Source organism: Nilaparvata lugens, chromosome 6 (genome assembly GCF_014356525.2).
Source record: "Nilaparvata lugens isolate BPH chromosome 6, ASM1435652v1, whole genome shotgun sequence".
Classification (NCBI taxonomy): Eukaryota; Metazoa; Arthropoda; class Insecta; order Hemiptera; family Delphacidae; genus Nilaparvata; species Nilaparvata lugens.
The window spans coordinates 41,284,335-41,297,408 of NC_052509.1; the positions used below are offsets into that span (position 1 = coordinate 41,284,335).

A 13,074-nucleotide genomic window follows, 5' to 3' on the forward strand; every position below is an offset into this window, starting at 1 on the left:
TAACGCATGCGCGATACGGTGCTGTCTGAGACAGAGAGTGGTTTGTCTTTTCTCAGCTGGTCTGTCTACGGGGTAACAAAAGCCACAAGAAAAGCCACACTTTTTTGTATGAGTTGAAATGATAATTATGGTAATCTAGAAAATGTAAATAATTTTCAAACTATTATTTTTCTCATATAAAACATGAATTTTGTTTCTTTTAGTCTAGTGTAGGGAGTCAGCCGCGTCGGCTGTTTCCCCTTCCACAGCGTCAACTTGAATCGCAAATACATAACAATATACATCAATGGATTTGCAATGAATGTGGCTACAATAATTATTCGTCACATTGTTCTTTAAGATTACTTGCTTCAAAGTTAAACGGAGAAAACAAAAAAATCAAATCGAAAAACCCCTAAATTTTCACTTTATATTATTTTATCAAGGAAACTGTACGATTTTTTGAGGAAATGAATACAACTAATATTGTAGTCCTTAATTTAACGAATCGAATGACATATGATAGATTTTTTTTCCGATTAATGGTTACAGAGATAATTGATTTCCAGTTTGCTGCTTACTATGGCTAAGAGAGTCAGCCGCGCCATTCCGCGTCGACTGTTTCCCCTTCCACGGCGTCAAATCGAATCGCAAATACATAACAATATACATCAATGGATTTGCAATGAGAGTGGCTACATTAATTATCCGGTTCATTTTTCTCTAATACTGTACTACTTGCTTTGAAGTTAATCGAAGAAAACAAAAAAATCAAATCGCAAACCCCCTAAATTTTTACATGTATATTATTTTATCAAGAAAACTGTTAATTTTATTGAAAACATGAATATAACTAATATTGTTGTCCATAATGTAACGAATCGAATGGTATATAATAGAACTGTTTCCGATCAATGGTTATGGATGTAATTGTTTTTCCGTGTTTACCTGCATTTTTCATGTTTTAGGGGGCTGGGGGGGAAAGCTCCAAGGGGATTTCTTGGGACTTTTGGGAGAATGACCCTCTGGGAGGGTTCTATCGATGGTAAAAGATCCAGCTTTCATTTAATTTTCGGATCGAAAAAACATTTATGGACTGGGCTATTTTCAAGCATAGAACATTTAACATTGATATTTTGAGTTCCATTTCCAATTCCGCGGCCCCGATAATAGTATCATCATCATCAAAATGGAATGACGGCTCCAGTTACGGTGCTCGGTAACCATCAACACAAAGAACGTTACATTCAAAGAACTGACTGAATGGAACGGGAAAAAACCGTTATCAAAGCTTGCGCGATACGGTGCTGTCTGAGACCGAGAGTGGTTTGTTTGAGATCGAGATCGACTTGTTCAATAATAAATAACCTCAAATGATATAAAACTTTAAACGCAGTTATTTTTGTTGTGTCATGTCTCTATCTTCTTATAAGTAATAATAACATTATAAACATAATATCATTCATTCATAAGTGTTTTTACACATTTGTTTGTATTGGCTGAAGATATTTTTTATACTTATCAGAAGTAAAAAGAGAGCAGAACTGTTGTTGTGTTGTCGGTGACATGGACTTCAGCAAAGCAGTTCGTTTACAGTGTTATTTAATTCGCTATATTATAATTAAAGGATATTAAGCTGGTATCTAAATATGATCTTAGAAGAGATTATTCAATGTTTTTAAATTAATTGTTAAACATACTGTGAGATACAATATATTATTATTCATCATGGCCAAAACTATGTTCATCACTCAAGAAGGGCCAGCTAATGCTTTGGCTCTAAATAAAGATAATACACAAGTTGTTATTGCCGGACGAAATGGTATGTATTTGAACATTACTCATATTTTTAATTTACCATACTGTGGTGTAGGCCAGGGCTCTCCAACTTAATATTAATAAAAAACTGCAAATATTGACAACAGGGTAAACAGCTTGATAGAAATTCGATGAGCGCTACTATTCAAAAAATATTCCCGGGCTGACAAATAATTTTTGAATAGTAGCGCTCATCGAATTTCCATCTAGCTGTTGTCAATATTTGCAGTAGCAGAAGTCTTCGGGGTGAATTACAGCATTTAATTTGGATTTTCGTTTAATAATAATTGTTAGTGTCATATTTATAAATTGAATGTTTTAAGTTGAATGTAATGTTTATTACTTTGATGAAATCTACGTGAAGCTAATCAAAGATTGATTGAAACGAATTGCTTCTACGATGATGGAAAGAAAATAATATTTCTTTCCATATTTTGTTCTTATCGCACTTTCACATTTATTCTTAAATCCTACTTCTTCAATTTCAATTTTAAAATTAGTTTGAGTTGGAAATTCTCTTATGGTTCTATCACAATTCCCTTAAATATTCCTTTCGACTAGAATGTGCATGAATAAATAAATTTCTCAGTACCATGCAAAACCACTAAATACTTATTGTTACATTACATCAAAAATCCTATTTTTCTTACACTATATTTTATTTTCAGTCTTCAAAGTTTTCAATATTGAGGAAGAAGAGCTTGTTGAAACCTGTAACTTGAGGGTTGGAAAAAATTTGAATCACCTGAATTTTTCCTGTAATGATGTGGCCTGGAGTACTAACGAGGGTAAGCTTTTCAACTGTTTTTCAGTATACCTGTATTCAGGTAACTGTTTTTCAGTATATACTGTATTCAGTATTATAGTATGTTTTTCTGTATACAATAATAATCTACAAGTATTTCCAGTGACCGATTTACAGAGAATAAACGTTGTTGTCTCAAAGTATAACTAGTGACCCCCTGGGTTGGAGAACTCTCTTACAACAATAATTTGCAGTAGGATTCATTAGGGATCCTATTTGAAATGAAAAATTACTCTGTCGCTTCAACATCTTAGACCCTCATATGAATCCAAATTCATGTTTTTAAATGAGAAGGTGGTCATGTGATACATGATTTCGACACGAAATTCCAAGAGAAAATAAATGGCGGAAACAGCAAATTGATATATCAACCCCTATTATTACTTTCCTTGCCTTCCAAAAAAATTAAGGTACCCCAATTTATAAATTTCTATACATTTCAAGGTCCCCTGAGTCCAAAAAAGTTGTTTTTGGGTATTGGTGTGTATGTGTGCTTTTCAATACTTTCAATATTATTTTTATATCCTGAAAAAGTACGAAGGAGTGAGTCAATTTTGTTATCCAAAGAACTTGACCTGTAAAAAGGTTCAAAGGATACGTCTTGAAAATTTGAAGGTAATTGATCAATTATTTCTAAAGTTATCATAGAACATACAAACAGATGAACAACAACTTTGGCCTTCAGTAAGTCAATAGTGAGAACTTGCTAACGCTCGTTCAATTATTGGAAAATTTTAATTTCAGATATAAATGTACAAATAGACATTTCAATTGAAGAAAAATTAAGTTACGTTGGAACAGTTCACTAATGACTTATCTCACTGGAGTTATATAGAGATTGAGTTAGGCTATTTATGCTTCATTCATATTCCTTACCATAATTAAAAATATAATGATATAAATTTGCATCATGTTTCAATTGTCAGATCACATCCTGGCCACCGCAGCTACGAATGGCGCTGTAGTTATGTGGAATTTGAACCGACAATCCCGATCTAAGCAGGAGCATGTTTTTGTTGACCACAAGAGAACTGTCAATAAAGTCAGTTTCCACAGCATCGAGCCTTCCCGACTGATTTCCGGCTCTCAAGATGGGACAATGAAAACTTTCGATTTACGGATTAAAGAAGCAACAAGAACATTTTACAGGTGAGAGACTCGAACATTAAAATTATAATTTAATACACGAGAATAGAAAATTAGACATGATCATTGTCTCCCCAATCACGTGCTTACCTGGAAAGTACTCTTACTAAATCTAAACTCAATTATTATTCTCTAGCTGGGAAATTCTTCTAACAGTGACCGTTATTCTGATTCAACATTACTGATATGCTCAAAAACATTATTAATCTACCTGCTATTGAATTGTTGTGAAACCCTCACATGACCCTCACTATGACTATGATGCTAAGTTATAACTTGAAAACACTCTTCATTGATAAGAAATTTATAATAACTTAGGCCTATACCATTGCAATGTTCACATTATTGTATAGGGCTACTTGTATGTACATACAAATTAAAATATCCTTTTAACATTTATTTTATATTTTTACATAACATGTTTCGAACTTTCAAGTCATTTTTGAGTACGTTAAAGTGGTATTTTAATTTTCAATTTTGATATACCTTTGGAAATTGATTGAAAACAAATTTGTTACTGCTGTTTGCTTTCGTTACTTTGATAGAAACAATATCGATTCGCATAATTCATACTAAACTTCCGTTGCGTTGTCTAATGTAATAAAGACCATAAACCGCAGACTCACATAGGGCCGGTTTTCGAGCTCGGGATCTATAAGTTCTTGACTTACAGAGTCCAGGACTAAAATAAGCGCTCGGGTCTAAATCGACTTTCTGAGTCACGATTTTATCTTCTAAACTCCGGGGTCTATTGAGTTCTCGACTTATTCGAGTCCAGGACTTTAACGTAGTAAACATGAGGGAAATTCACAATATTTTGCTGTTGTATTGTTGGCATTATAGCAAAACGAAAATAGCTGATTGCAGCCGGATAATTCAAATGAGCATGCTCTCCAAACTATTTTGTAAAATTATTTTGTGAAAATACTTTTTGATTTCTTTGTAGTCCTATTCAAAGCAAAACCTAACCTTTTGAAAGATGAATGAATAAACATTTCATTTTACCTTATGCTATTATTGATCATTTATCCTAAAGTGATTTTGGAATAAACATTTCATTAGGCTAGGCTTTTGAGTTTGAAAACGTATTTTGTTTTGAAAAAAATGGAATAATAATTTATTATTGTTATATTAATATGTTGAATATGATATTGATTAATAACATTCAGATGGGAATATAATAAATTCCAAGGCAATCCTTATATTATTTTTCTTTAACATTAATTTTTAGGTTATGTCGTAAAATAAGGTTAGTTTTTACGCATAATTCTGATACAATTTTATTCCAATATAAACTTGCAAACTATAAATTATGAATTTAGATGGACAAATAATTTAGATATTCCATGGCATCTACTTGGACTTACATCTACTCCAAAACAATAACTGAATTGTGTTTGCTCAGTTAAGTCTAGAACTTAAATTTAAACCCTACCCCAGTCGAGGGTTTGAAATCACGCTGTTTTAAGTTCTTGACTTGACGATTTTTGATAAATCTTCGACTCGGAAAGAGGCGAGAATCTAATTCAAGTCCTGGACTTATAAGCCCTTCACTCAGAAAGCGAAATTATAAACTCCAGGGTCTAATGTGATCTCTAAACTCCAGAGTCTATTCAAGTCCTTGACTACTTTAACGCTCTGACTCGGAAAGCAAATATTCTGACTCCAGAGTTTAAAGCCAGTTAAAGTCTAGAACTTAGCTAAATCCCGAGCTCGGAAACCGGTCTTTAGAAGAATGGGATACACAACCATCTATCTTATACAGGGTGATTCTTAATTATGGTAAAATGATTTAATACGTGATAGTAGAGGTAAAAATAAGAAAAAAAGTTCTTATAAACATATATCTATAAACGCTTAATTAGCGAGCTATACAGAGTGAAAGATTACGCCCGGAATTCAATTCCTCTGATGAAATACACCGATGCTGAATTGTTTGGGGACTATTTTTTGATAAACTTATGCTGGATTCATATAGAAAAATATCTGAAAAATTGAATAAAAAAACTAGTCTGGAAGCTGTAGTGTGAGTAGTTTTTCAGAAAAAAAGTTGAAATATGCAATAATCTAAGTAGAAAAATACAGACTTCTACGTTTGATGCCCAATAACTTTCTCTCTAGAAAATTGTACTCTAGAAATATATGGTAGAAAATCGCATATTTCTTCCTACTTTCTACGCTCATATCTCAAGTATAAAACCACATATCACTTTGAAAATTTCTACAAACATTCTTTAGACATTTAGAATGTGGTTTTGCTTTGTAAATCTTCTTTTATTTTATTAGTTTTTATTTAAATTTGATATTAACAACGCTGTGTCAATTTGGTAATTACGAATCAATCAGCTTAGTTCAAAAGGTAAACCAGTTCAAAATAATAACACCAATCTGAATACATTAATTGTTTTGGAAAAAGGCTTATAGGTTTTTGTAAAACTGCTCACAAAAAGTCTGTGACGTCATGCTATTTTCGCAAAAGCAACGGCTATTTTCAAATCTGATAGTTCCAGGGTTTCTTAGTAGGCGCGCTGCTGCTTCACTGTTACCCCCACTACTATCCAACCTCTTCAACATTCACGGAAGACAGACAACATAGACAAGCCAATACAAATCAGTGTCGCCAGGTGTACGGATTTTCCCCCACAGTGGGGAATTTACACTGCTGATAGGTTAGTGCTTAGTGAAACCGTTGAAACGAAGAGGAATTTATTTTTTTATTGATAGATAATTTGGATAATTTAATTGATAGATTATTTATTGATAGATAAGTAAACTTTAGTATTTAAGTATTTACTACAGTTTCACCTTCACATTGCTACAGTTTGTTGAAAAAGATTGAAATGTCTTCATCTTCATTATATGCATGACTCTCTTCACAAACTCTTTCTGTCACTCACTCCCTTGTGCTCTCTCTCTCTCTTTCACTCACTCTCTCTCTCTCTCTCACTTCATTCATTCTTTCCTGTACCAACAATTCCCAGTCTGCAAACACAACATTGGGAATCCTTTTACTATTCCACAACAATAATATACGTACGACTCCTTCATATTTTACAAAATAATACTCTTTGACATCAGTTTTTAGGAATCGATTCATTCATCCTCTCTCTTCTGTTTGCAATCACCAAACTGGCTGCACTCAAGATACGTTCACAATGGGCTGAGGAAGGGACTGTGGTATTTTACTTATGAATAACATCTCACGAAAACACACAGTAACAGGACTTCCCTTATCACTTGCGTTTGTCACTAAGGGCGTTGACCTTGGGAATTGACGCACCTTCTTGCACGATAAATTCTTGCTCCTAAAATTCGAATCACTCCTAACTGATTGAAAAGTACGGTAACTAAATAAAAAATAAATAAATAATAAATAAAGGTTTTATTGAACGAAATTTCATTACATTTTAGAAAATAATCAAGTAAATGTTAATACATTTTTATTGTCAGCATTTTCTCCTTGGCTGAGTGCCGTCAGGAGGTGTTGGCAAGCTTTTTATTTATGAATTTTAATATTATTTATTTATTTTTAAAATAGACAATATATACAAAAAATAAAAATGGAAAATACTATTTTACAGAGGAAGAGAGGGTAATAGTACATCTTGTGTGTATGGATTAAAAATTGAATTCTTGAATCAAGAAATATCTGTACGCCCAAGCATCTCTGCAGTATTGTCCTATCAGCATCCAGTTGTCACCATTCAGGTACGTCTTCAGCTCCTCTACAGCAAGCAAAGTCTTTCCGAAGTATCGCTTTCTGAACTCTGCAAGCACCGGGCACCTGGCTATGAAGTGCACTACATACTCTTCCTCCTTCATGTGTGTATGGATAGAGAACAGATCCTTACATCCTGCCTGTGGGAATATTTGTTGAGACGAATGAGCTCGGTCCTTGACTTCATGAACCACTTAATCAATGTGAAGTCCACTGGTTCATACACATAGTTTGTGAATTGCGTCAGTTCTGGATACAGGGAGTATCGCTGGCTTCTCTGAAGTCTGCCTCTGAGTCCCTCTCTCAGTCCCTCAGTGACTCTGATAACAAGAGCCTCAACATCACCCGCAAGGAATTCCGTTGCTGAGACCCCATAAGCCGCTTCCATATCCATCCAGTCTCTGAACACAAACACTTCCCTCTCCATAGTTTCCTTGAGCAAAATATGCGGATACCTGTTATTGAGCAGATTCATGCATCTCTTCATATACTTGAAGTGGAGCCTTAATGTGTAGACAAAGAGTGGGAGCAGTGCAGTCTCGAGTAAGAGGCAGTAGTTTGGCGCCCACATAGGTAGATTGAAAACCTTTTTAAGGAAAAGACGTTGAACCTTTTCAACTTCCTCAACCATCTTTCCTACCCATATTTGAGCGCCGTAGCACACTGTAGAACGCGCCATTGCTTCAAATACTCCTAGCTTCGATTTGAAGGGAATGTTCTCTGTGAAAACAGACCGTTGAAAATATTCAATGAGATTTTTGCTGCCGACGACCTCTCCCTGAAGTGTTCTGTCAATGACAATCTGGACGTCAATGTCACTCCAAGATACTTGTAGCTGTTCACCACTTCAATTCGCTCAATGTTGTACAGCCAAACCTCATTTCTGCTTATTTTTCCTCCTTTCCTGAAGATCACAATCTTTGACTTGTGGAGATTAACCTGTAGGTTCCAACTGTTGCAGTATCTCTCCAAGCCAGCTATCATCCTTCTCAAAGAGATGTCCGATGCCAGGAGAACTATATCGTCCGCGTACGCTAACAGCTTTATGTAGACACCCCCCCAACATTGACCCCTCCATCCAGCCAATCCTCCAAATCATTCACGAATAAAGAAAACAGCAAGGGACTCATCAGGCAACCTTGCTTTACGCCAGTTCGTGTTTCAAATCTTCCCGACAGCCCCTGATGCCCCCAAACTGTAGCTGTTGACGAATCATACAGATTTCGAAGTGCATTTAGCATCTTGTAGGACACTCCTAGTACTGAAAATTTGTAAAACAGCGCCTGCCTGTCTATCCTGTCGAAAGCAGCTGAGAAGTCGACGAAGAAGGCATGTACTTTATTCCCAAGACCACATAGTTTGATGTTGACAATACTTATGATATTGAATATGTTGTCTATGGTGGAATAAGACTTCCTGAAGCCCGCCTGGAATTCGCGTAAGACTTGGTGTTGTGTCATCCATTTCTCCAGTCTGTCAAGCAAGGTTCCAGTAAACAGTTTATACACTGCATTGCAGAATGATATTCATCGAAAGTTCGCTGGCTCATTGCTGTATCCTTTTTTGTAAATAGGATAGATAATTGATTCCTTGAAGCAACCAGGGAAGTCAGAAGAGTCGAAAAACGGTTGAAAACGTCTGTTAATTTCTCCAAAAAGACTGTGGGAGCATTTTTGAAAAACTCGTTTGTTATTCTGTCCTCACCAGGTGCTTTATTTTCTTTGGCTTTAGCAAGCACCTTATTCAGGTCCTGCAAAACAATCGGCGTGTCCAGAATTTCATCCAATATGTACGGTTCAGCATACAGTATTCTATTTGCAGTTAGAACTGGGTTTAATAGTTTATCAAAGTGATGTACCCAGTCCTCCAGTGAGATATCATTTCCAACTGTAAAGCTCCTTTTTTTAAAACATCTCACCAGTTTCCAAAACTCGCTTGAATCTTCAACTGTTTTAAACTTCTCCGTTAATGCCAACCAATATGTTTTCTTTTTTCTTAAACATAACTGTTTAAAAGCTTTATTCGTTTCTATGTATCTGCTTCTAATAGTCTCAGACTTGGTTTTTCGAAAAGCTTTCAAGAAAGCAAAAGACTCTCTCCTTTTCCGCTCACAGTCCAAATCGTACCACGGCTCTTTATTCTCTATCTTAGTACTTAATAGATCTGTAGGCGCAAATTCATGAATCAAGGCTAGCAAATATCTAAGGTCATCCTTCGGGTCGATCCAATTCTGTCGCCTCCTCACTTTTAAACTAAGCTCATTGCGATATTTTCGCTCATTTCCCGGCCTCCACTGCAACTTTCTACGAATCGGTATTGGACAGCTGTCTGAAGTACGGTTAATAATTGAACAGCAACTTCTAACGAATAGACTACCTATTCGTTAGCTACAAAACTAAAGTTATTTTCGGTACTTTTTAAAAAGCAACACAAATATAATAGAAGTTAGTCAACATGCCTAACAAATAGTGCTACCCGTTGGAATTTCTATTCGTTATTCCCAAGTGTGTCATTATATAGCCTAATACTTATCAATTTGCTACTGCGGTTTTCAAATTGAATTGAGAGAATAAATAAAGAACTAATAAGTAAGTTAAATTCCTAGGATAATTTTCTTCATGGGAGATTCCCACATGAGCTCTAGGTAATGAGAAGGATGATGATGAGAGCTGATGAGAGCCTCTTCCATAAAGACAGTATCCATTTAGTAGCTTTTGAGAAATAATGATCAGTGAGTGAATATGTCAGACTGTGAGTTTAGAATTACAGGGCTATCCCGGGTTGCACAAATGTGCGAATATTCTTTCTTTTTCCCTCTTGGTTTTCTTCCTCTTCTCTTTCTCTATTTCTATATGTTTCTTCTCTTTCTTTCTTTTTCTCTATTTCTGTCTCTTTCTCTATTTCTTTCTCTTTCTATTTCTCTATTTCGCATGTGTTGGCCTGGTGGACATACACAACTAGCGCCCAGCGGTCAAATGGGAGTGATACATGGCTCCGATACACACGTACAATGTTTACGTCGTGACGTCATCACTGCCAGTCAAATTATTTGTCTGTCTGTCTCTCTCTCTCTCTCTCTCTCTCTCTCTCTCTCTCTCTCTCTCTCTCTGTGATAACGGTATATAAACTTTCCGACAACCATCTGCTTTATAACGACCATTCCTTCCTATTCAACTCCAAAAGTGATCCATTGACTTATCTCGACTTGTGACGAATTTTGAAATCATGAATACATCGAATTTCCAGCTCTGACAGTATGTTGAAAAGGTTGACGACCGGGAATCCCCCGGTTTGTCAAAACCACACCACCCCATCAACTCTTCGATAATTAGTTATAGGTATAGTTATATCACTCACATTGTCTTTGACATTTCAGAAATGAAAAGTCAAAACATTAAAATGAATGATTGAGACTATTCTAATTATCAAAGAGCTAATTTCCTTGTGCTAGTTGATATTTTTTAAACTATACATATTATGTCAAGTTGTAAGTTGCAGACCATAGTGGTAGATTTTGGAGTAGGTTTTGAAAACATATTTTATGCTGCTAAACCTATCTGGATGGGGGCATAAAGAGATCTATTGATCATTATTGGTTGAGTATTGACATGGGCTGACAGTTATTGTTTCCCACCCAGCGTTGAAGGAGGGGTATTGTTCTCTCTTGACCGTTCCATGCCCCCATCCAGATAGTTTTTACCCGAAGTTTTATTTTTAATCTATTTTTATTTTTAATGTTTATGTTTGAATTTTCAATCATTTATTTGTCAACAATTAGATGTCAATAAATGTTACCAAAACCAAGGTGCTACATATAACCTCATCCTACATGAAAAGAATTAGGGAAACCAAAATTAAGCACCATTGCTGTGAATGTTTCTAACAGGAGCAAGATATTTTCATATGTACAAGAGATTGTCAGTTTATATCGAATTGTATAAATTATAAGTATTTAGGAGTAATAGTTGACAGTCATTTTCGTTGGGTATTGGCCAAAATGTATTATATTAAAGATTTAATACCCAATAAAGTGAAGAGGATGATGTATATAGCCTTGGGAGAGTCTGTTATGAGATATGGATTGCCTGGGTGGGGATTTGCTAGCAATTTTTATCTTAGGAGAATATCTTCGGTACAGAGGAAGATTTTACACATAGGAAGTCCGTATTGAGATGTAAATGAAAATATTGATTGTCAGATAAATTTCATGATTCACCAAATAAAGTCAGATGTGACATGAGATACATTGACTTTTTGGCAGTACGAAGTTCGCCGGGTAAGCTAGTTGTATTCTATTTCGGCTGAACTGTCACGATGATATGTTTTTAAAACTCAGTGTGTGTTTAGTTTATTAAAAATCTCTGAAATGAATAGGTAGCATTAATTAAACATTTTATTTATTTTATGAGTAAATTTTTAGTTATTCATTTGTCAACATTGAATAAGTTTTTTTGATAATTCAATATTATTTTTTCACCCATGATATTTGTAATTGAAAGAAATCACTTATGTAATTCAACTATTACACTGAGAAGGAAGTTGGAAGTTCTGTTCATAACAAACCAATGAATAAAACCCAATATGATGAAAATAAAACGTTGAGTGCTATACAACGTGTAGCCTATAGTTATAGCACTATAGCCTATGTTATAGCACTATCAATGTTCATAATGCTTGAATTTTCATAAAACTACCCATGGTGCTAAATGCTTTTTATGCCCTATTCCCATTATCTAACACTTTCTCAATTTATTTTATTAATAATATTATTAATTATGTCTCCCAAAAAAGTTCTTATAAGCAAAAAAAAGCAGTACGGGATTGTGAGACCCCGTTTAGCACTATAAACATTTTTTTTGTTATTTCTATTAAAACTAGTCACTAGGACTAACCATTAATTTTGTTCTGTTATTTCTTATCCTAAATTAATTGTTATTGCTAAAGTCTTCAAGTGAAGCCTACAGTTCCAATCTATAATTTCACTACTTTAAATTATTTCACTACACTTCATCTCATTTAATCGAATTCTCCATTTTTTGGTCCAGTCACTGAATCTGTTGCTAGCATTCTGTAGTTTTGTGGCTGCTTCTTGTACTGTTTCCCCTTCTGCCAGTATTGCAGTATCATCAGCAAAAGTAGCTATTGTCACTGCATCCAATTCAGGAAGATCGCTTGTGTACAGCACATGAAGAACTGGTCCAAGAACACTACCCTGTGGAACTCCAGCCCTTATTTCCTTCAATTCGGAGACGTCGTCACCTTGTTTTACTCTGAATAATCTGTTGTTGTTGTATGATTTTAAAAGTTTCACAAGTTGAGTGGGGAGAATTTTATGAAGTTTAATGATCAATCCTTCATGCCACACTTTGTCAAATGCCTGTGCCACATCAAGGAAGATTGCTGAACATATCGATTTTTTCTCTAATGACTTCTCTATTACATTCTATGTACTTGGTCGAGGGTTGAGTGCTTCTGCCTGAAACCAAATTGATAGGCTGGTATCAGATTCCTGCTACTTATGATGGGAGTCAATCTCTTCATTAGCAATTTCTCAAAAAGCTTTGAAATTACAGGTAGAATAGATATTGGGCGGTATGATTTTGCTTCT

General features: G+C 35.0%; 1 protein-coding gene across 1 annotated transcript in view; it reads left to right on the forward strand.

Annotated features, from left to right (window-relative positions):
- Positions 1 to 1,299: 1,299 nt before the first annotated feature.
- Positions 1,300 to 13,074, forward strand: part of LOC111049193 (GATOR complex protein WDR24) — a 65,891-nt gene continuing 54,116 nt past the window's right edge. Inside the window, exons 1-3 of the mRNA XM_022335209.2 lie at positions 1,300 to 1,801; positions 2,466 to 2,585; positions 3,529 to 3,751. Coding sequence (XP_022190901.1) covers positions 1,708 to 1,801; positions 2,466 to 2,585; positions 3,529 to 3,751 — 437 coding nt within the window. The 5' untranslated portion in view covers positions 1,300 to 1,707. The remainder of the gene's footprint in view (positions 1,802 to 2,465; positions 2,586 to 3,528; positions 3,752 to 13,074) is intronic.